Below are 26,212 nucleotides of genomic sequence, written 5' to 3' on the forward strand. Positions count from 1 at the left end.
AGAACTCACCCTGGATGACCTCATATCCTTTGTCCCCTAGCACCCTGGGCCGTATAGTCTCACCTTACTGCCCCATCACTACAGGCTGCAGCTACAAGGGGGCCTGGGCCAGGAGGATCAGGCTCACACACTGCAAGGGACATGTACCTGCAACAACAGTTGGGGTGGGGGGGAGGCCTGTGAGCCTGGGGACAGCTACATAAGGCATACCCTGGGTGACTCCACCCCACACTCATGCACGCCACCTGGTCTCTGGGTCCACCTTGACCATCTGGTGCCGATGGCGCTGCCGGTCCCAGTACTCATCCAGCCGATGAGATGAAAGGTGCATGATGTGACAGGCAAGGCGGCTTGGAGTGCTAGGGTCAGGTGTGACCATGATGTTGAAGCACTGCATCTCAGCCCGGCCCCCCGCCGACACCACATGAGCAGTTAGGCCTGGCTGAGGATCTTGAGGGTTACCTGGAGTGCCAACACCCCACACAGCCACAGTGCGCACTGATGAGATATGGTTGCAAACAGCCGTGAGTGCATGGGCTGCACCGGTGGCCGTGGGGAGTGCCAGTACACAGACAGTAGTGTCTTCACTGCCTGTGATCACGATGTCAATCAGGCCAGGCTCCTTGCTGCCAGGCTCCAGGTGGTCAGGCTGCACAAAGCTGGGCACCTCAAATTCAGGCCCCAGGGTGATGGTGCCCACACGTTTTACACACGTGATCTCACGGCCATGGAGACCCTCCCGAAGAATCACATGTGGCCGGTTACAGCCACCCAGGGCCCGGTATAGCATGACATCCCCATCCTTTAGGTAGGCGAAGGCCACAGCAGCTTCAGTATCGGAGAAGGCCCAGGAACGGTGACCGCCACCACAGTTGACAATGTGCAGCTTTTCATGTGACCGGGGACTCCACACCACAAACTCATTGGCGTGGAAACCCAGGATGACCATGCTCCCATCAGCCACCATTCGGAGTCCAGCCAGCCAGTTCATGCCTCGACAGGACTTCTGCCGTAGGACTGGCTGGAGCTGGCCACCTCGCACAAAAAGCTGATAGTAGGCACCATCACGCCCTGTGCTATACACATAGCCACCATGACAGGTGACCGAGGTCACACCCTGCTTCCCATGCAGTGAATGGAGGGTGGACACAGGACCCCACTCAGCTGAGGTGCTCCCTCCCTGACCACTGCCACCATTCATGCCCAGTATCCCCGCCCCACCCTTGCCTCCAGCCCAAGGGACCTTGAGTAGACCTGGTCTGGAAGGAAACAGCAACACAGAGCCCCGGCGGTCACCGCACACCAGGAAGTCACCCGGGGGCAAGAAAGCACTGCATGTGTGCCATCTCTGCTTACTTGGGGGCAGCTGGTAGCGGCAACGTTCTTTGACAAAGATGGCTTTGCCAGTGGGTGCAGCTGAGATCTCCAGACACGCCACCACCCCACTGGGACCTGATGTTAGCAACAGGAGCTCCTCGTATCCACGAAGGGCCCAGCTCAAGCTGTGCACCTTCCCCTGGAACAGGGTCAGATCCACAGCGGCAGTTGGAGTATTGATGGGGACAACCTTGACAAGACCCTCCCCATTGGCCATAGCACACAGCCCAAAGCCCTCAGGCCCGGGGGCTGCTTCCAGCAGGCAGTAAGATTGGAAGCGCTTGTCCTCCAGCAGCTGCTCCCAACACTTGACCTCGAGGTCATAAAGGTACAGGGCTCCTGTGTCAGTTACTGCCAATACTCGCCACGAGCCAGCCAGTGTTACAGCCTTGAGAGTGCCTGCTCTGTTATGAGACTTGAAACAGAGAGCTGAGATTCCTGAGCCCGGGTACCCACGGCCTACCAGGTGCCACAGCCGGATGCCTGAATCATCACCTCCAGTGATGACCCAGGCCTGCTGCTCATGGGCAGCTACAGCTCGGATCCCACGGCCCTGGTGTCCCCGAAAAGCCTGGAGGATCTCACCTTCGTGACTCCATACCAGGCAAACGCAGTCTTCTCCTGCACTGATAAGGTAATTCTCCAGGAGTTTCACCTGCCACACACGGGCACTGTGCCCAAAACAGTGCCCAATATTCTGTACTCGTCCCCCGGGCACCCGTAGGTCGCCCACCTTCCAGATGCGGACACTTCGGTCTTCTGAAGCTGTAGCCAGCAAGCCCTTGCTTTCCAGGTATGACATGCTGAAGATGACACCTACATGCCCACTGATCCGCCGGTCAGGTGTCACAGGCTCATTTTCTGAAGAGGCTGCTGGGTACCAGACCAGAAGCTCGTTGGAAATGACACCTGCCACCACAGTCAACTCCTTCCAGGTGTTTCCAATCAGACAGGCTGAGGAGAGGGTACACCTGTCTGTGCAGTGTACCTCCTGCAGGGTGCGCCCAACCATGGGGTCATAGAGCACCACTGAATTGTGGCCCAGAGCCACAGCCACATTCTCCTCCAGCCAGCGTGTATCCCAGATCCAGTCTGACAAGCTCCACAGGCCTGAGCGCCAGAGCTCCCGGAAGCGGCCCTGCCCCCAGCTAACTTTCACGACTCGGAGCCCCTTGCTCCCAAACACGGCCACCATGGCTTGTGAATCCAAGTCCTCATCAGGCCCTGGCCGCACCCGGAATCCATGGATAAGATAGTGGCCAAGCAGGTTCTGTACTCGCTTCATCATCCGTAGGTGTCCACCAAAGTCCAAGCTGTACACCAGGATGTCCGGACCCTCACCTAGACAGAGGCAAAGAGCTGCATCAGAATCCCCCTCCTAATGCTGATTACCTGTAGGGAACGGACCAACTAGCCTGTAACCTGTAAATGCATTAGGACTTAAGATCCTACAGGTGTGAACCTCAGAAACTCCTGGCCTCAATTCCAGCTTGATTTTCAGTGTTGACTTTCAATGCCTCCAGTCTGCCACTTGAGTTCAGTTCAGCCATGAGATCTTTAAACTCTTAGCCTCTTCATCCACCTCACTCTCAAGCTTCAGACTATAACCACTTCAGCCTTAGTCCCCAGTCCTCAATCTCACGTACCTCTGCATGAATCTTCCTTCCTTGTGTATCTCCCAAAGGAGAGCTTGTCCTGCTAAGCCCATGCTTAGCAGGTCAATGTCCATAATCCTGATTCTCAGGAGCCTCGCCCCTGTATTTGAGAAGGTGTGAGCATGTTCAAAACCAATTAAGAACAAGGAGATGGGCCCAAGTCTCAGCAGAGGCTTGCACTTGGGTGCTGGCCCTGTCATTGATCCACAGTATGAGCCTCACTCCTAGGTATGTAGGACTCGGCTCAGAGAGCCCCAGAGCATCAGTAACACAAAAGGCTGGCTGGAGGAACATACAAGACAGACATCAAGGGCACAGGCCAAAACTGGCACACAAGAAAAACAACAAATAATATAGACTATGTTGTTGTTGCTAAGTTACCATTGAGTCAGTTCTGACTCATAGTGACCCAGTCTAGGGTTTCCAAGGAACAGCTGGTGAGTTTGAACTGCCAAAATTGTGGTTCAAACTGACTTTGCAATTGTGCACTTATCCTATAGCGCTATACCAGGACTCCAATTTAGACTATAGAAACCTCTTTTCTTGCTTCATGATATGCATTCTTCTTGTCTTCCTCACCTTTTCCTGGGCACATTTGCTCTAACATACTGGTACTCCTGGAGTCCTGGTGTGGCGCTGTGAGCTAATGTGTCAGACTGTAGTCATTTGAACTGCAAGGTCGGTGGTTCAAGCTCACCAGCTGCTCCTTGGAAACCCTATACAGGGTTGCTCTAGGTCAGAATCGACTTGATGGCACTTAACAACAACTGGTATTCCCGGAGGTTTGTCTGACACCTCCCTGCACAATTACTCACACACTTTCAGACAGCTTCCTCCTCAACACGATTATCTCGAGGAGTGAACACCCAGCTCCCTCCTGGCAATCTTGCAGACATCTCCTGCTCTACTGACATGCTCCCCAAATTCTCTTGGTGCTCCTCAGCTCAATAGCCACGACATCTTCTGCCCATCCTCCAGTCAAAACCCTGCAAAGCACCAGCTTAGCAGTCGACTTTCCACTTCTTATCTGTCTCCAGGTCTTATGGGTTTCATTCTCTAGTGTTCACAAAACCTCCCCATCATGGTGAGCTTGGGGCTTTCACCTACGACAGCAGCAGTCTCTTCTACCACTTTTAACCTGCAATCTCAATCTCTCAATATTCAATATGTATTTATTGAGCACAGATAATATACCAGGCACCGAGCTATATGCTGGCAGTGAACAAGACAAGCACAGACTCTGCTCTTTTGGGATAGGCAGACACTAAACAATAAAACCACACAAATAAGTTGTTATAATTTTGGCAAATTCCATAAAAGGACCCTACAAATTGATGTAAACATAATATGTGAAGGTCTACAACAGCGGTTCTCAGAGGGGATGAGTTAGCCCCCAAGAGACATCTGGAAATGTCTAGAGACAATTTAGGTTTTCAAAACTGGGTAGGTGGTGCAGAGGGGAGTGCTGCTAACAGAAGTCAACTAGAAAGAGCCCAGGGGCGCTGTTATAAACACGTTATGAAGTTGTTGTTGTTGTAAAGTACTGTTGAATCAATTCTGACCATGGCGACCCTGTATAGGCAATCAGAAAGCAATCAGAAAGTATAAAAAATACCAAAATACATACTCATCTAAGTATTAAGGTCACAGATAACTCCTGAATATACCCAAAAAACAGAAGCAGATGACCATATCTGCACATGTCCAGAAACGAGATAATGTGACTGAGGCAAATGAGTTGGAAGTAGACCTACACTCCATACTGGAAGATGGGCAGGCTTTGGAAATGCCTAAGAAGGAATTCAAAAAAATTATTATAAAATGTATCAAAACGATATATAATAGACTTGAGAAAAATAAGGAAGAAGTCAGGAAAGTGCTACAGGAACAATCAAATAAGATAGATACAGCATTGGAAACAATTAAAAACCTACAGAAAGAGGTCCAAACAATTAATAATAGAATATCAGAAATGGAAATACACTGAAACGGCAAAGGAGTAGAATAGAAGAGATAGAAGCCAGAACTAGTAAGCTAGAAGATAAATCTCTCAACATTACTAAGATAGAAGAGCAGACACAAAAAAGGATAAAAAAAATCTGAAGAAGGCCTAAGATTCATGTTGGACAACACGAAGAGGAATAACTTAAGAATTATTGGCATTCCGGAACAGGAACAATCACACAAGTCCACACAGGAGAGAGTCGAAGAGATTCTGGAAGAAAATTTTCCTAACATCGTGAAAAGTAAAAAGATAAACATTCAAGAAGCTCAATGACCCCCAGGATGGATAGACCCTAAAGACAATCACCAAGACATATAATAATCAATCTCTCCAAAAGCAAAGAGAAGAACAGGATCTTGAAAGCAGCTAGAGAAAAGAGAAATGTAACAAACAAAGGCAAGCAAATCAGATTAAGCTCAGATCTTGAAACAGAAACCATGCAGACAAGAAGGCAATGGGGAGACATATATAAAACCCTGAAAGAAAAAACTGCCACCCAAGAATCCTCTATCCAGCAAATCTGTCAATCAAATATGATGGTGTAATCAAAACATTCCAGGACAAACAGAAGCTAAGGGATTTTGCCAAAGCCAACCCTGCTATGAAAAACATCCTATAGGAAGTTCTGTGGACTGAGAACCAACAAGAACAGACAACTATAGAATGACGTACGTGGCAACATCACCCTGAACTCAATCGACAAATGGAAGAGTCAAGAACAGAACAAAATTATAAGAACAGAGGATCTGGGACGTCAGTCTATGATCAAAGCAATTACAATGTGAAAGAAGGTAAACACAGAGGAACAGAGATCCAGGTGGTGGGAAGGTCAGGTAGATTACTGGATAAAATAGACTGTCTTAAATGGAGGGTAGAACTAATGGAATATAAGGTAACCACAATGGGGTTGGAGTGGGGGTTTACTGTGTGTGTTGGGGAGGGAAATTACAAGAAGAGGGGGGGAAGTGGAAGAACAAGATAGATAGGGGAACACTGAGACAGGTTTGCATGGCCTAGTGGGACCGAGGTAAATAGTGAAGCATACTCAACCTTGGAACAACAGGGCTCTGGGATTCAGGGATCTAGGTATAGCTTGAAGAGGGGAAATAATACTAAAATCCTTGACTGTCTTATGAATATTAGTTTCCCTTGCCTACTCTTGTAAAATAGACACTTGAGTAGAATAGAAAGAAATGTTGGGAAACATGGGTAGAGAAAACTTGTAAGCCCGTCTCTTCAGCCTATTACTGATTGGAATTCCTAAAAGGGGTTCTATAACTTGCCCAGTGATACAGGCCTCGTGCAAAGCCTTTACAGTGGATAGGACCTTAGGTGGACTCCTGAATCCTATCCAGAACCTTATGAAGTGGGACATTCCCACTAAAAAGGACAAGCAGACTGGAACAGCTACAGTGACAAAAGATACATCTTCAAAGAAAGATCATCAGGAAAAACCCAAAACAAAAATGTCAGTATGACTGGCTACTACAAGAATAAGCAAGCTGTTCACCAGGAAGACATCAAGGCTAGCAATCAAGTGCCTTCAGGACAAACTCCCCTCTAAGACTGAAACTCAAATGGAATACACAAACAAGCACATAAGCTTGCTGGCAACCACATTGGTCTACTCATGAGTGGAAGAAGCGGAAAGGCATCAATGAAGAAATGGGCTGAGTTCAACCGCAGTCCATTAAATCCCATTGACCTGGAGATGAGAGAGAGAAGAGGAAGGGCTGGTTGGTCCAAAGTGTGGTGAGACATGAGGACACTTGAGCCCATGGACAAGAACTTAGCCACAGAGGGCCAGAGCTGAGAGTGAAGCATCCAGCTGATATGAAGTGAGGAGAGATGCACAAGAACACCCAAACTCGCATACAGTAAGTACCCTTTTAACCTAGCCTCGATGGCTTGATAATGAGAACTCGACTAGAGGAAGATTGGAAAACAAAAAATTTTTTTTTGTTTTTGTTTTGAATAAAGGAAACAAGGGTAAACTGCTTCAATTTGATGAACCTAAGCTATACTCAGAGCAGTAGTTACTCTAAATACCAATAGAGAGGGAAAGAGCCTTCACATCAAGTATTAATGCTATACCCTCTGTATACAGGGTAGATAGGGTCAGGCAATTTAGACATTGGCTACCTAAAATGGGGGGGCAATAAAGGCATAAAGTGACTGGCTTACAAGGTTTCAAGAGGGAGTTTAAGAGTATGGGTAAAAGAAAGAGTCCCACTGAATAGCTGTTATCTTGTCTAGATGGGTCTGGTGAAAAGAGATGGGGAAAAGATTCGTAAGATTCAATAGTGAATAATTATTATCATGACTAATTGTGACTGTCACAATTGTAAAGGTAGAAGTTTTGTAACAAAAACAGGGGAGTGGTTAATCTTTATAGTCCAGAAACAGAGGACCCTAGGACCATCAAGAGAGAAGTGCACAAGTAGAATGCGGGACCTTATCCAGAGAAGCAGCAGCGCCAGAGATGGGGGCATGGAGAGGGGGAGTGGCTGAGGACTCTAGATTCATAGACTAAAAAGAAAGGGACTAAGAGCTGGTGGCCAGGAGGCAGACTTGCAGAATGTGCCCTTTGGAGATGTAAATTATTATATATGCCTGAGTGGTTTGTTTGTTTGTTTGTTTGTTTAAAAAGCTAAAGTGGATAGAGAAAAATACTGTTAACTGATCGTACATGGAGGGGATTAAAATCATTGTAATGAAACAAGGTGTATGATTTGTTGATGATATGCCCTGTAAACTTTTACTCAATCCACAATAAAAGCCTTAAATATAAAATAAATACAGATGGAGAAAAAAGAAAAGAAACAATTATCGGGTTCAAAACATCAACAGTGCCCAGGTTGACAAGGAAGCCAGAGGAGGCCGCAGATTTAAAGATGAGCAGGATTAGCTAGAGGAAGAGCAGATAGGAGGGAAGCTTTCTTGGTTGAGAGAACAGCAGACGGGAAGCCCTAAGTTGGGCAAGAGCTTTGGGTAGTGTGAATGGAACAGAAAAAAGGATTTAAGAATGGGCCAGAGAAGATATTACTGAGGGGCTGAGGGAGACATGGTGGCATGCCCTTGAATGAAGTCAACTCAGACAGAGAAATAGAAAGGTACCACATACATGATGCCAAAATCAACCAGACATGGTACCTAACGGGCTTAGGGACTCAGGTAGATTCTTGAGCTTGGAATTTGTGGGCATCTGAGTAGCTGGTGAGCTGAGCCATCAATAAGAGAACCACTAAGAGTAGAGGGAATATTTTCGTTTGCAGGCATCTATATACTTGGGCCTAAAACTCAGGCAAGAACAGAAGTGGAGATTCAGTTTATATAGATGGAATTAAAAACTTTAACTACGTAAGTCACTTTTAAAATCAAAGGAATGGGTGAAGTCACTTGATGGGTACTCAGCATTCTCACCTGCATTTCCCATCAAGTCATGCCCTGTTATACTTCTCACTGCCCTTAGAGATAAAGTTAGATCAAGCCCTAAAACAATCTAGTCCCTACTCATTTCTCCAGTCTCCCCACCTCACAGACTTCTTCACCCCTGATCCAGTCTCATAGGAATTCACTCTTTCCTAAACTGTAGCTAAATCTCCAGGCCTCACTGCCCATCAGCATGCTTAACCTGTGCAAGAAACCCATCCCTCCAATTTTCCGAGTTCATTCTGTGCTTATTTGGGTTTGTACTTCACTGTTCTCAAATCAAGGAGTCTTGGAAGTTTAGCCCTTGGTAGGCTACGAGGAGTCCTGGTACTGCTACGGCACTGTAAGATAAGCACCATACAGGATCCCTTTAAGTTGGAATCGACTCAAGAGCTCGCAACAACAAGGCTATTGTTCACAACTGTTGAGTTGGTTCTGACTCATAGCGACCCTGTATAGGGTTTCAGAGGAGCAGCTGGTGGGTTTGAATTGCTGACCTTGTGGCTATGAGAGCCCCCAATCAAGATCAAACTGGGCATTCTCCACTCACCATCACCTGCCTGACTGGTAGCAGCTCACTAAAGGTCCTTTTTAAACAATCACCTCATCGCCACTGTCAGGAGTGGTTTCATGTTCCCCCGGACTATGTCACCTCGGGTCCCAGGCCTTTGCTGCCAGTCACTGGGGCCTGTGCTTTCCCACCTGAGGCACAGACAATAGAATTGTTCAGACCACAACCTCAACCCCTATGTTACCGGGTCTTGGCCTAATGGGAAAAGGCTCAACCCCAAATTCCCATAATCCCACCCTCCACAGAGGAAAATCATTTCCACCTGCACCTGAGGCCATACTGCCGGCCCACTCCTGACTAGCCTTCAGGTGCTACCCGGCCCCGCCCTCTGGGGGGCTCATTCCCCGCCCTCCCGCCCCGCCTTCTCAGGAAAGGCCACACCCCGCCCGCCTCCTTGAAGACATCCCTCTACTGAAACGGCCTCGTTATCCCGCTCTTTCTCGCCTCTTCGTCAGTCATGTCCATATCGGCTGCAGTTTATGAAGGGCTGCACTAGCCACATCAGTTTTTGTCTCCCAGCCCCGTCCTTATTCCCGTCGTGCCCCAAGATCCTTTCTCACTTCCAATCGAGCCTCGTCCCGCAGCCCGCCCTGCTCGGTGCATCCTTTTGTTCCTCGTGGCCCCGCCCTAGCCTGACGCTCGGTTTCTTCGCTCGCTAGCGTGCGCCTCAAATTAAACCTCACCCGCCAAAAGCCGGTCCCCCACGCACTCCAGACCCGTGACGGGGAGGAGAATGAGCTCCGAGGTGGCTCGCGGCCACACGTAGTCCTCGTGAGCGTCCATGTCGGGTCTTGAACTGCAGCAGCAGCCACCACCAAGACAGGAGTTGGTCTCTCGCGAGAACAACCCTTCCTCGAGCGCCGCGTAGCCGATCGACTGCGCCTTTAGCTACAGGTAGCAGAGCCTACGGATGGCCCGGCGCAGGCTATATCCAATGACGACCCTCCGTCCCACGCAATCCCCGTCCGGATTGGCGGAACCCGCCAAGCCCTAGTCCCTCCCCTCACGTGATACGAGCTGCGCACTTTGCATTGCTGGCCCGCTCCACCTGCTTAGTTTTCCGCCGGCCTTCCGTTAGCTTCTTGGGCTAGCGGCTCGAAGCCGTGTGATTTTATTTGACATTATCAGGGCAGCATGGGTCTGTTCACAATAAATAACATGAATATAGGAACTGCGCTCCAATGACAGCTGGACGCGGGGTAAGGCAAGCCATCGGCCATGCCTTTGGTCTGCAGCAGGGCAGGGGAAAGGCAGGGCCCCGACCTCAGGAGGTGGCTGCCCCTAGGGGTGAGGCTGGAGCTGACCCTCTCCTCAGAGCTCCACGCGAGCGTCGCGGTAGGCCCGGTCCAGGGCCCATTCAGGCTGCGAGTCGGCGCCACCTTCACGGGCCAGGCGTGCCATCTCCTGCTGAAAAAGTGCCTGCCGCGTCCGGCTAGGGTCCACGTTGATCCAGTTGTTGGCAATCCACTTGGTGCCACGCGTGACTAGGCAGCCTCCGTGCAGCGAATAGTCGTCCACGTCTCCCACCCAGCCTGTCAGGGGAGGGTGGTGTGAGCAAGGGAAAGGCCAGGAGGGTCTCTAGGCTGGGCTGGCCTAAAGTTGGCTACTTCTGATCCAAGAGTTCGGGGTGGGCCCAGTTGTACGCGTCTCATAGTAAACAGTCCCAAAAGCATCTCAGCCACCTAAGTGTTTTGTCCACATCAATGGCCCTCTGATACTTTTTTTTTTTTTTTTAATTTCTACCCACTTTTATTATTTTTAAACAATATTACCACTATTCACTTTATTTTTTCCACCGCCCCCCCACACACACCACAGTCCTGTAACCATCATAGAAATTTTTCATTTACTAGGAAAGTCTCTTCTTAACGTTTTACAACAGTAAAACCAGCTTTCTTACTGATAGACTTTTTCACAACCCTTCCCAGCCTGGGTTAGCAAGGGACAGGGGTCCACAGCCCCAGAAAACAAGGTTGGAGCAATAGGGAAGGGCAGGTCAAGATGACCCAGGAATCTGCACAGGTGCTGAGCAGCCTGGTGAGGTCAGTTATTGTGATCTTTGTGGGAAGACACCAGGAACAGAATACTATTTAGGAGTGGTTAGAGACAGCCCTTACAAGGGGCAGGTTAAGGTGAAGCCTTTCCCAGGACATCATGATCTGACCACAAGCACTCACCTTGCCCATCAGACAGGTAATTGTACCAAAAGACGGCTGTACCCTGCTGGGGCTTAACACGCAGATTCCCCTTGTCACAGTGCTTCCGAGTGTCACGAAGGTCAACGTCATCTTGAATCAGACTCTGTGGGCAGCAAGGTGGAGTGGTTTGCATGCTGCTGCCAGGAACTAAGGCCATGTCAGGTTGTGCTTGAACCTTCCTCCCACACCTGGAGGGATGTGCACTAGATGAGCCAAATGCCAGCCCAGCCAGCCCTTACCATTTCATCGTAGGTCCTGTTGTCAGCTACAGGGAAGACAGTCTCACCCCCGCTGGTGACGTTGTTCAAATAAAACAGCACCGTCATATAGCTGTAAGGCAGAGGGGATGCTGAGCAGGTCTCTGACTGTACAAACACTCCCAGGGGCTCAATGTGGGCAGGATAGGCCACCCAGGTTCCTAGGGGCCAGAAGGGTAGGCCAGTGCCAAGATGTCCCTCCTGCTAAAAGCCCAATTTTTCTGTATCACAATTGTTTTGTGTGGTCAAGATGACAAGTACACTTAGCGAACTTATGTGGCCCTGATTCTGATCCTGATCCAGGGCCCAACTAGGAAGGGTAAGGCTTGCAGAAGCAGCAAGGTCATGTAGTTCCAAGGAGCTAAGCCAGAGCAGCCTCTGTATTTTGGCAAGGGAGAGGGACACGGAGAATAGCTGAAGCCTCCAGCAATAGAGGCTGGATTAACAGCTGGGAGAGACGGTAAAAAAAACTGGAGGTCCAGCCTTACCCCTAACTTCAGACCTCTGGGAGCAAGTTTCAGTGTCTGTGGTACTCAGCCTCTGTTGACTGGAGGGGGCAAGATGGCCAGCAGCCACCCCTATCCTGCCACTTGGTAAAGAACTTAAGGGGACAGGCAAGAGCTTCATCAATACAAATGACCTCAGTGGTCTTCTGGCCCCATGCAACGGGGCAGGCCTATGTCTATGACACCATCAGTGTGTGGTCTGCAAGATGGAGGCAGTTCTCAGATAGAAGGGAGCCACTAGATAGGAGGCAGCCCCCAGGTAGAAGTACTTGCCGGCAGGAGGTCTCGAAGGGTACAGACTCATTGGCTACCAACTTGGTGTGAGAGCAGATGGTCTCTGGGTATACAGGTCCACTGTCCACATGGGCATGGTAGTGGCCTCCCTCGCCATACCGCACAACCTGCAGTGGCTCACTGAGCTCCACAATCTCAGGTGACAGACGGGTGAGACGCAGTACCCTGGTGGACAGTAAGCAGTCAGCTGGCCATTCTGAAGTAACCAGCCAAAATGAACTCCAGAGCTGCCTCAAGTTCTGCCCCTGCCTGCCTTGCCTAGGAGCCCCTAGAGGCACTCCAACCTGGCCCTGTAGGAGTGTGAAGGGATCATTTGTGATGAGCCCTTCTCCCTAGCTGTTAGATGCCCACTGGTAGGAAAAGATGCAATTCCCTGTATCTAGGGGGCTCAGACCCAGGCTTGCTGACCACACCCCATCTAAAGGCCCTAGGTGCTAAGTGCAAGAGAAGAGGGGTCATTTCTTCTAATTAGCTGAAAACCAACATTCCATCGATTTCAAATCCCAACTGTATACTGTTTGCCTTTAATTAGGGCTAATTTGTTTTTATTAATTGCCAGTCTTTCAACAGGTCCCCATCCTGGTCTAACAAGTGGTACTTAATCCTGAGGTGGCTAAATCCATTTTGTCCTCGCAGCTCCAGTCAGGGGTTTCTGAGGGGCCCTGCATATCTTCTCCCCTGCACCAGGCCAAGGATGAGAAAGGATAGCCTCATGTGCTCACCTCTGACGGATGGCACGCATGACGTGATGGGCACCCTCACCCTGGTAGAGCCACGTGTGGTGGCTGTTCCGTACCAGCTCACTGGTCTCTGCCTTGTGGCTCTTCATATACTTGTGGAAGTCCCGAAGGTCCATGTTGGAGAACTCTTGCAGACTCAGCACTCCTGCACAAAGGACCTGCCATCAGTGCCTGCCAAACCCATAAGGGGAGGATGTACCTTCCTCCCTACTCCATAGGTAGCAGCAGACCCTGGCCTCCACCTGGACTCTTGGGTCACATTAACCTGATTTCAGTCATGTCAGGCTAGAGAAGACCCAAAAAGGTTCATTTCCTCAGTTGACTTCTCTGATTTGGTCCTGAAATGGAAGGATCCCAGCTTTATGAGAATGACCAGAGCAGGGTCTCCAAATGAAGCTTGAGTCACATAGCCAGGGCCACCCTGCCCTCTAGCCTGGCTCTGCAGAGAGTAGTTCTTGTAGAAGGGAAGGAGAGTAGCCAGCCCTGGACTTCCACTGTGGCATTCCAAACTATAGGGTGCAATGGGTGGCAGGTCCCAGGGAATATTTTATGACCTCCTCCTGAATAAAACACATCTAGCCAGTTCTTTCTAGATCCTGACTTGCCTTGGCAAAGACAGCAATTCTGCTCCCCAAAATGAGAACCATCTCCAGCTGTTCTTGCCCAACCTACAAAGCAGGGACTCCACCTTCTTGGGATTCTAGAAGAGTAGTTGGTGCCACAGTTCCATGTTATCCTGGCTGAGATACCTTCCACTCCTTGGCCCAGATTTTTCTGAAGATGAGGGGACACTCAAGGCTGTGAGCCTGTCACCAGCTGTGTACACTGGGGCAGTAACAGTAAGACACCCTTCCAATCAAAGGTCCAAGCCTTCAGTCTGGGTTCACCAGGCACTAGACCACCCTTCCAAATTCTAGTACACTGCTGTGTCTTCCTCAGTCTAGAACTTGACAACCATACCTCTGAAATTTCCTGGGTTATTCCCAAAGCAGGATAGGCTGCTGACCACATTCATCCCAGTAGTTAATAACACTACCACTTCTGTGATTCAACACAGCTCCAGGTGGCAAGAAGAAGGGAAACCTCGATTAGACCAGGGAGGTTGCTTGCAGGGGCAGACCCCACACCTACCTGGAGAGAGGGGGATAGAGCAGGGCATGCGGGCAAGCGGCCGAGCTCAAGCCTGGCCTCACTGTCCCTTCACTTTCACTGTACTCACTCTGCCCTCTGCCAACTTACAGCTGCAGATTCTACCTGATGAAGGTCACAAGGGTCTCCAAGAATTCTCTTAAGTGTCACCAAGGAGGAATGGGAGAGGTTGGCTGCCTCCCTTCTTCTCAGAGGTGCATGGCAAGTCTAGACCCTCCCCTCCATAGCTGTAGCCATTTTTAAAATGTGGCAGAAACTGGCTATAAGGATAGTGCCTACGTTTTCAAGGTGCACCTTGAAAAGACGCTTACAGAGACCAACATGGTGAGGTGTGAGCTCACCGTCACCATCTGGGTCAGCCTTGATCGCGGAGTACATCTCCTGAATGCTCTCCGGAGTCATCCACCGCCCGTTTCCCAGGCGAGTCTGGGCCAGGACCTGCAGCACAAGAGTATGCATTGGTGGACTGGCCCCACTCGTAGTACATCACTAGAACATAGATGGTCCAGTTTTTGCTATAGGACTAAGGATTTGTATTACAGGGCATGGGCAAGGGCAAAGGATAGAGCCTGAGGGTCCCTGGAAAGAAGTGAGGGTGGACAGAGAGGTCCAGAGGCATCTAGACAGGAGGCCAGAGAGTAGTCAAGAGGCCTGAGCACTTCCAGCCCTGCTGGGATTGTAGCCTCCATGGGGATCACTGGTGGCTGGTTGGCAGCAGAGTAAGGGACAGACCACTGTCCCACTCAGATACTCCAGGTGCATAGGGGAGGTCAACTCCTGGCTATGAAGAGGGAACAGGCACCAGAGGGAGGCCTGGTCAGGGCATGAGCACTGGGGCCCTCGAGACCAGGCTCAGTGGGCACTCTGTCAGCGCGATAAGCCTCACGCCTTGCCACACCCCTCTCAGAAGCCCAAGTGTAAAGGGCACGCAAAGTGCTCAGACTGCTGGCTACCTCAGAGGTTGCCATCCCATCTACCACGAGGTCTGTGGGGCTTCCAGCGATGACAACAAAGGATCTAGAGCGCAGAAGGCACACCACCTTGATACTGTGGCAGGAAATGCTATCACCCCCCACGAGAAGGCCCCTGATGACTTCTGGGTTTCAGAGGGCAACAAGAGCGTCTCTAGAGATGGAAAGGGGAGATGCTAACCCTGGACATGCCAAGCTGGCCTGGGGTGGCAACTGACTTGGGGCCAGGGCTGTGCTTTACAAGTGATCTTGCCAGCAGAAAGGCAATTCTGGTCACTCCTACTTTGTGTGTATTCCAGCTCCCAGGATCCCAACCTCTCGGAGCTGCAGACGACCATCACGGTTCTGGTCCAGCAGCCGGAAGAGGTCCAGCTGGCTGACCTGCATCGTGCCCATTGCCTCCTCGTACTCCTCAGTGGGCAGGATCTGGCTGCGCTGCAAGCCCTTCATCTGTGCCAAGTGGATGATGAGTCGACATTCCTCATCACTCAGGAAGCCGGGGATTTCTGCCATAAGACAGGGTGGGTGATGAAGGCCGAGGACTCAATGAAAGCATTGATGCACCCAGCAACTTCCCTTCAGGGCTCTTGGGGACTGCAGCATTCCTTGTCCCCTAGTGGCACACTCCCTTATATCATACACCTTTATATCTGCTGTCCTGCACAGGTTGGCCAGTGATGGGAATGTAGAACCTTGGTCTTTCAGGCTGAAAATACTGGAGGGCAAGTCAGAGTTAAACAGGACCTGAGTTAAATTCTCCCTTCTTGGAGTGGGGCCAAAGGCCAGAGGATGGACCTCCAATTAACTGAGTATACATTTAAAAAGCAGTGGGATGGTAGCTTTTATTTTTGCTCTTCAGTGTTATTCAAATAAAAGCCAACAAGACAAGATATCCAAGTTCTCTAGGCCAGTCCAAGGGCCTTGCCTGCTATTCTTTTGTACAAGTGGGCATTGGTTATCTGACCAGGGTTAGGTTGTTGACTTCCCAGCCTGGGAGGTCAAAATGTTGGGGTTCACTCAGACTTCTGGCAGATGCTGGTTTCTGGAAGCCCCAAGTGCCTTTTACTTTCCCATTTCCTTCAGGCACAAATATACACTGAGTGCCTGTTCCATACCTCTAAGCCTCTGAGTAGAGGTCAAGCCTGATGCTTAGCTTCAGTGGCTGATGCCCTCATAACTAGTAGGCAGCTTAGTGTAGCTGAAACACCCATGTCCTGGTATTCCCAGGCCCTTCCAGGTAGGAGCCCAGACCCTGCCTCATTCCCTGATGAGGAAGAGGACATCCTTAGAAGTGGGGCAAAGGGCTACACAGGGGCTGACTGACAGAAGGTGCAGTATTACTGTTGTGTCCCCTCAGAACTCTTGCAGAAGGGCCAGACACTTATCTTGCCCTATACTCCAAGTGTAAATTTCTAGTCATTGCCAAGAGGAAGGAAAATGGCCACTTTGAGCCAGAGTTGGAGCCATTTTTAAGAGTAATCCCAGCAGATCATACTTAGGAAGCACAGACTCTGTGCCCTAAGCACAGTATGTGTATGTATATATATAAATTCCTTAAAGACCCCATTAGTTTGCCTTTCCTGTCAATGAGGACCCCCAAGCCCTGAGAGACCAGTGACTTGTCCAGGACCAGTAGGCTGCTGGACTCCAGAATCCATGCTCAGCTCCTAGAGATAGGTGACCAGAAATGACACTGTGGACAGGACAAAGGTCCCCACCCCAGACCTGCATGATACCACCACACCCCAACCCAGCAAACCCAGAAAGTATGTGAGCTAGACACTGGGAGACAGCCCTGCTGGATAACGGGGTACGGCAAATTGCTAATCAACAGTCACTTCTTGATTGCTGTGTTTTTATCAAAGTAAACCAAAAAAAGAAAAAGAAAACACAGGCCCAGATTTCTTTGGTTTATTTAGGTACCTGTAATCCACAGGCCCAACAATCCCTTACCTTACCGGACCCCTGTTGTATGCTAATCAAACAGAGACAGCTCAAGCCAGCATGCTGGAACCTATCCAAGTGAGTCCAAGCACTATGGAGCTCGGCGAACACCAGCACAAACCCCATCTCTGCTGGCTGCTGGGATACTTGTACAGCCCTATAAAGCCCTCAACCTTGGCCCATTCAGGCCAGAATGGATAAGGCCAGCTGTGGTTACTGGTCATGCTGTGGTGTGAAGGTAGGGCATGGGTTCCCCTCATGGTGTGTGCCCACTCGCCTAGCCATGGAGTTGTGCCACATGACATTGGCTACATGGAGATGTAGCTGCCCAACTTGAAGGATCACAACACAACAGCCAAAGCCATCCAACAGTCGATAGGCTGGCTGCACTTGCTCAATTGGGAACGCCACCCCAATGTGCACCTCTTCCTATGCTCCCTCTACAGCCCTGTGTGCCTCAACAGGGCAGAGGCTTCCAGGTGTAGGCTGGGGGGCCCCTCCTCAGGAAGAGTTTGCTTTGGCAACAACTTGCTCTTTACTAACCCTTGCTGGGCACCATTCAGTGCAGGCACTGAGGAGGGCAGGTAGAAGATGGTGTATTTCATCAGGATCATTTGTGTTTTCCTAGGGAGGGTAGCAGGTGCCCATTGGATCAGAGATTCACCAGCTGTGTGCAGCATGGACTCTGACTCTAGATCTAGACTCACATACCATGAAATTTCTTGAACGCTGAGGTAGAGCTCGGTACCAGGACACCTCAGGACTCAGTCGCCCACGGCAGCCCAAGAGGAGTGGAGGGCCTCTCTCAGGCCTGACATGCCTTGACCCATTTGGTGGCCTTTTTTTTTTCTTAAGAATTCCAAGATGGAAAGGCCAGTTCATTTTCCTCAGTCTTCCTTTGAACAACTATTACCCTAGATCCCTCAGCTTAGAGTAAGGGCCCTTCCCAGAGCCTCTAGCAATCAGGCCAGCAACAATGGGTTCTTTCACTGCATGAGGACAGGAACCTCTCCACTCTTTGCCAACCTCAGTCCTGGACAGAGACTGCAGGGCCCAAAGCCTTTTAAGAACAAGAGAGTGGACTCTGCCTTCTCCCTCCAAAATGTAACTGAAGGCCAAAGGTATAGGACCCCTCCACCAGGCCTGTCTCTGACAGAAGACTGCTAACCCAGCTAGAGCTGGCGGTGCTCTGTAAAGAAGCCTGAGCTCCAGGCAGAGAGGGAGCGGAGACGAGGACAGCCAGGCTGCGAGCCAGACTGGTGGGTGGAAGCATATAGAAAACCAGGCTGCAGGGCAGTTGCTAGGTGACCAGAGTGTCGTTGCTCAGCAACTATGGGAAGTTACCAGCAACAAAGCAGCATCTGGAGTGTGGAGAGGCCCCAGCTGATCTGGAGGCCTGACCTGCAGCCCCTAAGCCTTGACCTTGAGAATCTTGACCTGAGTCTGTTACCCATGGGTCGTCTACCTCTGCTGCAGCCTGTGCCTGGCTGTGCAGGCCTGTATCGCCCTTATCAAGTTCTGTTCAGCTACCCTTGGCCAGCCATCCTGCACTGCAGATGCTTCTCCACAAGCTACTGCCTCTGCATCATCGCCGTTGCCAAGGGTTCCTGCCCAGGCATCCCAAGTGAGTCTGATGCTCTGATGGCCTCTGGGATGCTCTCAGCCCTTACAAGTCATTGCCCATGGGGATCAGGTAAATGGTCCTTCTGGTGGGAAACAAAGGGGGCCTCCCACAACAGGGCTCTGCCTCCCAAAGGGCAAAGAAGTGGAAAGCTGGGGGCCTTGCCAGTCATGCCCACCTCCCCTTCCACCTCCAGCAGCTGCAGAGACTTCAAGCTGCAGTATGTGCACTCCTCCAAAGAGGTGATACTTTGGTCTCGGCGGCAGAAGCAAGATGATGAAGGGAACATCATCGTTTGAAAAGCATCGCAATAAGACATACATGTTGTGACACCACTGTGGCTCAAAGGCTCAGAAGTCGACCTATGGCAAATGTGGCTACCCTGCCAAGCTCAAGAGGAAGTATAACAGGAGTGCCAAGGCTAAAAGACGAAATACTACTGGTACTGGTCGAATGAGACACCTAAAAATTGTATACCGCAGATTCAGGAATGCATTCCGTGAAGGAACAACACCTAAACCCAAGAGGGTAGCTGTTGCAGCATCCAGTTCATCTTAAGGATTTCAACGTCTAGTTGTGTAATAAATGTTGTCAGATTAAAAATTTTAAAAAGGTGATGGACACACTCAGCACCAACGACTTTGGTGAGCCCGGAGCATGCAGCACCCCATACAAGTGCCTCCATGCCAGCTCCTGGCTTGATGGGAAGGCAAATATTAAGAGGGGTGGTTTGAGCCTACCAGCTACTCTGAGACAGAAAGATGAGGCTTTCTGCTCCTGCAAAGACTTAAAAGCCTCAGAAACACTATATAAGGTCATTATGACTCAGAACCGACTCAACAACACTTAACAACAACAACAACCACCACCCACATGGTATACATGGTTAAAGCTAAAGAAAGATACCGTTTCATACCTGGGACATTGTTAACACAGCAACAAACAAAGCAACACAAAACACCCTGAGGAGGTGGTAGCTAGAGGACAAGACCTTCCCTTCCCTGAGCCCCTGTTTCTAAGATCAGAGCATCAGACGAGAGGATTCAACAGGTGGAAAGGATTGGGCGGGGAGCCGCCTCCCGCCTGACCTCTGATCCACTTCAGCAGTGAAGGTCAGGCTCTCCTGGTGCAATGGGATGTCCTCTGGACCCTTGGATGGCCAACTGGACTTTTGGCTGGAGGTATACTACCCTCTGCAGAACTGGTGCCCACCCTGAGACAATGGCTGCAGCTGGATGCCATGTGCTGCCCAGGTTCCTACACTCAGCATGCATGCCTGGCCTATGTGCTGAGCGTGGAGATGTAGGGCTGCCAGCTCCTCGTGACCACCACCTCTGCCTGGAGCCGGTCCAACCACAATCTGCAGCTGGCTCTGCACAGGGGGTGCCATCCCCAGCACCTAGAGTAGGATCGGTTTGTGGAGTGGCCAGGCAAAATGTGTGCTCCCCTGGACATACATAAAATGTTTCTGCTGCCCCCATGGGTATTTGCAGACAAGAGTCCAGAGAGGCCCCATGGCTCCCCGAGGAGCTCTCCCACTTTCCCTGGACATAGCTAGGAGCTCCTCTAAAGCAGAGGGTGTTCTACAAGGCAAAGAAGGCAGGTAGGTTCCAGCCAGCCCCCTCTGACCTTCCCAGGCTTGTGATGCATGCCTAGTTAAGGCCAGGCCTTCACCCACAAGCCCAGCACCCCAAGGTAAGTCAGGCCAGGCACACAGTCTTCGGCTGTGCTCACTCTGGGCAGGATGTTGCTTGCCTAAGTCCAGACAGATCCAATTCCACTTGCTCACCCTGAGTCCAGAGCTCTGCCAAGCTGTAGCAGGCACGCAGAGCAGCAGAGCTACAGAGAGCCCATGCAGAAAGCTCCACTCTGGAGCTTTGGAAACCCGAAATAATATGCATGCTAAATTTCTTTCGCTACTTCTGGGAATGCAGTGTTCATCATGAGCACAGTGGTCTTACATAGCTGCCTGGTTTCTTAAGCTGAACAAAAGGAATTTGGAAATTCAATAATAAAGCAAGTCATGATTAGAAAATAAAATGTTTTATATATTCTTTTATCCTCAATAATTAAAACATAAAATTCTTGCTGGCCCACTGAAAGTATCCCTCACTGCTTTTGAAAAAGGTACCAAATCTGGAGATCCCTGTCAAGAGTGGTGGTAGCCACTTTAAGCAAGTAGGCAAGTGCTGAGTTGGGAATTTATGTTAACCCCCACCAGCCAGCCACTAGTATGGCTCTCAGTACTGAACACACAGAAAGAAACAAGTCAGGCCTCCTACACATGCTGTTCACCTATAGGGACAAAGACACAAATGACACAAAAGAATGCAGAATATAGTTTCCAACAGTTTTAAGTTCTGATAGGGAAACCAAGCAGGCTAATCTAACAGGGTGCCTGGGACCTTCTAAGGATGAGTGGTCAAGGGAGGTCTCTGAGGAGAGGATAGCTCAGTTGATGCTCAACAGAGTGAAGACACCATCTGTGGGAAGAGCCAGGCTTAAGCAGTCTAATGGCAGGCACAGCACATACACATGCCCTGTCGTAATGAGACTGGTGTCTGAGAATTAGCAGGGAGTACATGAGGGGAAGGAGTAGGAGATGAGGTCTGAGAGGTGACAAAATGAAATTTAAAAGCATAATGGGAAATCTTGGAGACATTTAAGGAAGGGAGAGATGAGGTTTGACCTGACATTTAAAGACAGAATTAGTGTAGAATGAGGTGAGGTGAGGGGAAAAGTGACCCACATGAAAAAAAGGCAGCATCCCCAGAGAGATGACAGTGACTCAGAATTAGAGCACCTCCCTTCTGAACTGAACTTGTCACGATGAAGTCCTTTACGGACACTTGATGGCCACATCCCTTGGGAAATGTCTACCACAGTCAGGAGAGGACCTTTTGTGGCCCACATCCCACTCACCAGATGTCTCCAGGACAGGTGAAAAACAGGCAACACTCCCTGAAGAGAGAAATAGGAGCTTGCAGGGGATAGTTGCCTGTTAAGTGGTGAGATTCCTTTCCATGGATATGGAAGCACCTTGTGTTGGGGCCTGCCCTTTCACCCCAGTTCTTATACAGAGCACCCACCCCTTGGCATCTTGAGTGCCCAAGCCTACTGAGACTCAGGCTTGGGATCAAAAGCAGCAGGGCAAAGGGAATGGAAGGCCCACTTCCCTTTGGCCCTGACTGCTTCTTTAAGGTGACAACAGACAACAGTCAGATAGACGGACAAGCAGGCAAGTACAGAAACTAAACAAACCCTGTTCCTTCTTGTCATGAAGGGTCCTTCTTTGGATTTATCCAAAAACACAGCATTCAGGAACAGCCCCTTCTTGGGTACCCTCTCCCTTGTGGTTTACCTCTCTAATGAAGTCTAGTGACTTCTTTGTTACATCTATAGTCATGGATCTCTTCTTCATTTACTCATCCTAGCAAGCACATGGCCTAACTCATGTCCTCAAGTAGCAAGTCCTGGGGCTTTCAGGGTAAATCTGGGACATCTAGGTAAAATTGGGCCATTGAATGACTTAAGGGTAATGTAAGTTTTCAAGGAGATGAGACCACAAGTAGAAGTTCTTGCTGCACTGCCCAATTCTCCCTTTTAATCTGTCTGAAGAAACAATGATCCCTCTGAATCAGTTTTCTTTTTGTCAAATCTCTTTTGTTTCCTGTAATTTACTTCTGGTGTCTTTAGGTTTGGGTTTCTCATTCTCTGCTTTGTAGGATTTTGATGCAACAAGCTGCATATTAGAAAGCCGTTGGCCTCATGAAGGTACCCTAATGGCACAGGGACTAAAGCACTCAGATATTTAGTGAAAGTCAGCAGTTCAAATCCACCAGTTGCTCCAAGGGAGAACAATGTGGCAGCTTTCTTCCAGAAAGCTTCACAGCCTTGGAAACGCTATGTTGTAGTCTCCTTTGTCCTATAGAGGGACTATGAGTTGACTTCATGAAATGGGTGGTTGTGTGCCATTAAGTTGGTACTGACTCAGGGTTTCCGAGGCTGGAAAACTTTATGGGAGCAGAAAGTTTCATCTTTCTCCCATGGAGTAGCTGGTACACTCTAACTGCTGATGTGGTTAGCAGCCCAACACATAACCCACTATACCACCAGGGCTCCTTAAGCTAACACAAGTCTGAATTAAATACATATAGGCCTCAAGAAGATTGATGAGAGAAAGCACCCCTCTCAGATGTGTCTGTTGACAGCAGTGTAGTAGTAATGGGGTGGGTGCTCAATCTTGCAACTCTTACAGATATATGTGCTTCAATGATTTTCTCACTCCACCCTGGCTAGCCTATTTAGAATTTCAGCGACAAACAAATTTCTCTCTTATTTGTCTGCAGTAACTTATCATCCTCTGACATACAATGTATATTTATATGTTTATTGATTGACTCCTTCAAATTAGAATGTCAGCATCACTTTTTGTTCTTCCTATTTTGTTCACTGCTGTGTCTCCAGCCACTAATACAGTGCCTGGTACAGATTTCAATGGTAATCATCACAATAACACCCTTTTAGGAACCTCTGACAAAAGACTGACATTATAACCTATTTCCCTACAATCAGCATGTCCTTAACATCATTCACACAGGTCTAGGCATAATCCTGGAACAAAGGCCCTCTCCCCCAAGGGTAATGGTATATGCTCAGATGCTCTGCTTAGGCCTCAGTCCCCTTCTTAAAACTTAGTATCCACTCCCTCACAATAGCCAGAAACAGTTTCAAGTTGGTAGAAATGTGTGCCACTGAGGCAGGGCACCCAGGGCTAGGCTGGACCATCCTACCCTAGGGCAAGGCTCATACATCTGAGGCCTCCACCTCAATTGACACGAGTAGACTTTGAAGGACTTCAGCATCTTCACAGCCAGCAATGTGGCTTTAGAGTGCAGACTCTTGAGGCAGGCTGCCTGAATTCCAATCTTGGCTTTACCACTGAATGGCTATGTGAGTGTGGAAACTCTGCCTACCACACAGGAGGTTATAAGGATTAAATCAGATGACCATATGAAACTCTGGCAGATAACAAGAGCTCAGGAAGGCTTTCCCTATGATAGATGACCTAGACTGTTTGTAGCAAAGGTTGGTGTTCCAGTGGGGCAGGCTTGGGGGTACCACCTTAACCAAATTTGGACAGCCTGCTCTTATCAGACCACAGGGCTTACTTTGGGGGTGGGATTCCTCCAATCCTCAGAGGTTCTTGAGATCAGTTCCAGACCAGATTATCCCATTCTCCCCTCACTCTAGAATGTGACAGAATTAATGATGGCAGGGAATGTCAAAAAAACCCACCAAAACCAAAATAAACCGACTGCTGTCGAGTTGATTCCTGACTCATAGGGACCTTGTAGGACAGAGAGGAACTGCTCCATAGCGTTCCCAAGGTTGTAACTCTTTAAGGAAGTAGGCCATATCTTTCTCATGATGAGCAGCTGGTGGGTTCCAATTGCTTAACTTTCAGTTAGCAAACGACCACTTTAATCACTGTGCCACCAGGGCTGGCTTGGAATATCCAAAGACAGTATAAAGAAATGTTTAGATACATTGCCCAGCCCTGATAGATCGGTCAGCTGCAGAGACTAAGGTTCACAGTGGGAGTGTGCAAAGGTCACCCTGTATCTCTGTTATGCGGATGAGGGTGCATGCTTCATTTTGGTAAACATCTCCTTGGAAAAAAAATAAAGGGCTATTTTAAAGCAGCCATTTTCAAAACAGATGTCACGTGGTCAAAATGAGTATCAAGGCAGCCACTGAACCACAGCCCCCACTGGCCATCCCAGGAGCACAGATCAACTTACCGAAGAGCAGAGGCTTGAGGCTGAGGGTTCGGATGAAGTGGTCCCTGTCAGCGATCAGCTGCACTTTGCGCTCGTGCCCTACCTAAAGGAGAGAGGCACAAGGAGCAGCTCCGTGGCCAGGCTGCCTGGGCCTCCGACTCTTCGCTGGAGAAGGACAATGTCTCCCCCTCAGCGCGCAGCAGTGGGTGAATGGGTGTTCGCGGGGCCGGCACTCAAGGCGCCAGGGACAGAGTGAGGGTCGTTGGGAAGGCGCCGTGCGGCTTTGGTCCTCTGCAGCTGGGCCCTGCAGAACCCGAAGCGGGAAATCCTCACCTTGATTCCCTCAAGCCGGGTGAGGGGGCCCAGGTTTGGTGCGGATCCAGGGCCCTCGGCGCGGCGCTGGGGCCCGGGGTCGGAGCTCTCGTCTCCGTTGCTGTAATGCACGAAGAGGAGCAGCGCCAGCACGTTGCCCAGGTACAGGTGCACGAACACCATCAGCACTAGAAAGTAGGCGCGCGAGCAGATGCCGCGAGGCTTGCACAGCGGCCGCACTGGCGCGTCCTCGTCACTGCCCAGTCCCGCAGTCACCCCAGCCCGGCAGTGCTCAGTAGGCGCCCGCTGCGGACTAGCGGCCTCGCCGGCCGCCGCCGCCATGGCGCACCGGCCGCGCGCGCGCCCAGGGGAGGGGCCGCGGGATGCCCGCGCGGCGCCGCGCTGTCGCCCGGACAACAGCTGCTGGGCCTGCGCGCCAAGGTCACTAGCCCGGGGCAGCTGTGTGTTAGGCCTCTCGCGCTACCATGCGCTCAGCCCCTATGTTGCGAACCCGGACCTGCACCAGACTTTTCTCTTCTCGAACTGCGTTAGGTTCTGGCAGATAGATACATGCCCCAGGGCAGAAGGTGACTTCCCAAATGTCGATGCAGATAAGACCGTTAATTAAGCCAGACACCATTGGTATTTTTTTCTCCGTTCCTCGGTTATGATACCCCTTTCCCTCCTCCCTGAAAATTATGGTCTGCATTTTTTCCGCCTCCGGAGCGGTGATGGTGGGGTAGCAGGGAGGAGACAGCACCAAATGATGACTCAGTACTGCACCAGTTTGGGGGCCACCGCGGAGGCCCAGGACTGCGTAGGACCCACAACACAGGCATTAAGCCACCTGGTGTGCGCTGTCGCATAGGCATTGGGACCCAGTCTGGGAAGGTCAGTGAGGACTTTCTAGAGGGGACTTCACACCAGGAAGTTCAGTCCCTTAACTGTAGTCAGTAGGTACCAGGGAGGCAGGGAGTAAGGGTAGGAATAGGGTTAGTATGGGAACACTCTCTTTGCCTAAAGGTTGCATATGTGAAAAGAGGAAATAGGCTTTTCCACAATTGAGACACCATCACCTCAGAGGAAAAAGAAACTCAGATTATCACTAAGAACGGCAGGGGAAAACTTACCAGTGGCCAAGTGCGAAGGCCTGGGCATTTTCATGCTCTCTACTTTTCTATGGCTGGGTTATGGACAAGCAGAGATACAGAAGCCAGCCTTCAGGTGGACATGCAGACAAGAGCAACACCATTAAGGCAGACCCCACTGCTAAGTTTCTGACTACTCAGCTAAGATCCATTCTCTCTACTTCCAGAAAAGTATGGTCTGTGTGTTGTGGTTTTGTCATTCAGAGTAGGCTAGGGGCTCCAAAGGGCAGGCTCACCTCCCACTTTCTG

At 50.1% G+C, this 26,212-nt stretch overlaps 2 protein-coding genes across 2 annotated transcripts in view; both read right to left on the bottom strand.

Annotated features, from left to right (window-relative positions):
• WDR6 (WD repeat domain 6) overlaps positions 1–9,907 on the bottom strand; it is a 10,982-nt gene extending 1,075 nt beyond the window's left edge. Inside the window, exons 1-3 of the mRNA XM_006873624.1 lie at positions 9,724–9,907; positions 246–2,718; positions 64–147 (exon numbers count right to left, since the gene is read on the bottom strand). Of these exons, the coding sequence (XP_006873686.1) occupies positions 64–147; positions 246–2,718; positions 9,724–9,823 (2,657 nt within the window). The 5' untranslated portion in view covers positions 9,824–9,907. The remainder of the gene's footprint in view (positions 1–63; positions 148–245; positions 2,719–9,723) is intronic.
• A 444-nt stretch (positions 9,908–10,351) lies between these two features.
• Positions 10,352–25,157, bottom strand: P4HTM (prolyl 4-hydroxylase, transmembrane (endoplasmic reticulum)). Its single transcript, XM_006873654.1, has 9 exons — positions 24,837–25,157; positions 24,525–24,606; positions 15,471–15,661; positions 14,526–14,622; positions 13,018–13,180; positions 12,275–12,460; positions 11,478–11,568; positions 11,218–11,341; positions 10,352–10,572 (listed from the first exon to the last, which is right to left on the bottom strand). Exons 1-9 carry the CDS (start codon positions 25,155–25,157, stop codon positions 10,352–10,354), a joined length of 1,476 nt encoding a protein of 491 aa, XP_006873716.1.
• Positions 25,158–26,212: the final 1,055 nt, after the last annotated feature.

This window comes from Chrysochloris asiatica, unplaced genomic scaffold, assembly GCF_000296735.1.
Source record: "Chrysochloris asiatica unplaced genomic scaffold, ChrAsi1.0 scaffold00246, whole genome shotgun sequence".
NCBI classification, from domain to species: domain Eukaryota; kingdom Metazoa; phylum Chordata; class Mammalia; order Afrosoricida; family Chrysochloridae; genus Chrysochloris; species Chrysochloris asiatica.

What these genes read in the sequence shown, in the direction of transcription:
- P4HTM (XM_006873654.1), bottom strand. Translation starts at nt 25,157, where the DNA reads ATGGCGGCGGCGGCCGGCGAGGCCGCTAGTCCGCAGCGGGCGCCTACT. An exon ending in CCCTTCGAGACCTCCTGCCG is followed by an intron (nt 11,569 to 12,274) that starts GCAAGTACTTCT and finishes TCTGCCTTACAG; the next exon opens with CTATATGACGGTGCTGTTTT. An exon ending in TTACCTGTCTGATGGGCAAG is followed by an intron (nt 10,573 to 11,217) that starts GTGAGTGCTTGT and finishes CTCCCCTGACAG; the next exon opens with GCTGGGTGGGAGACGTGGAC.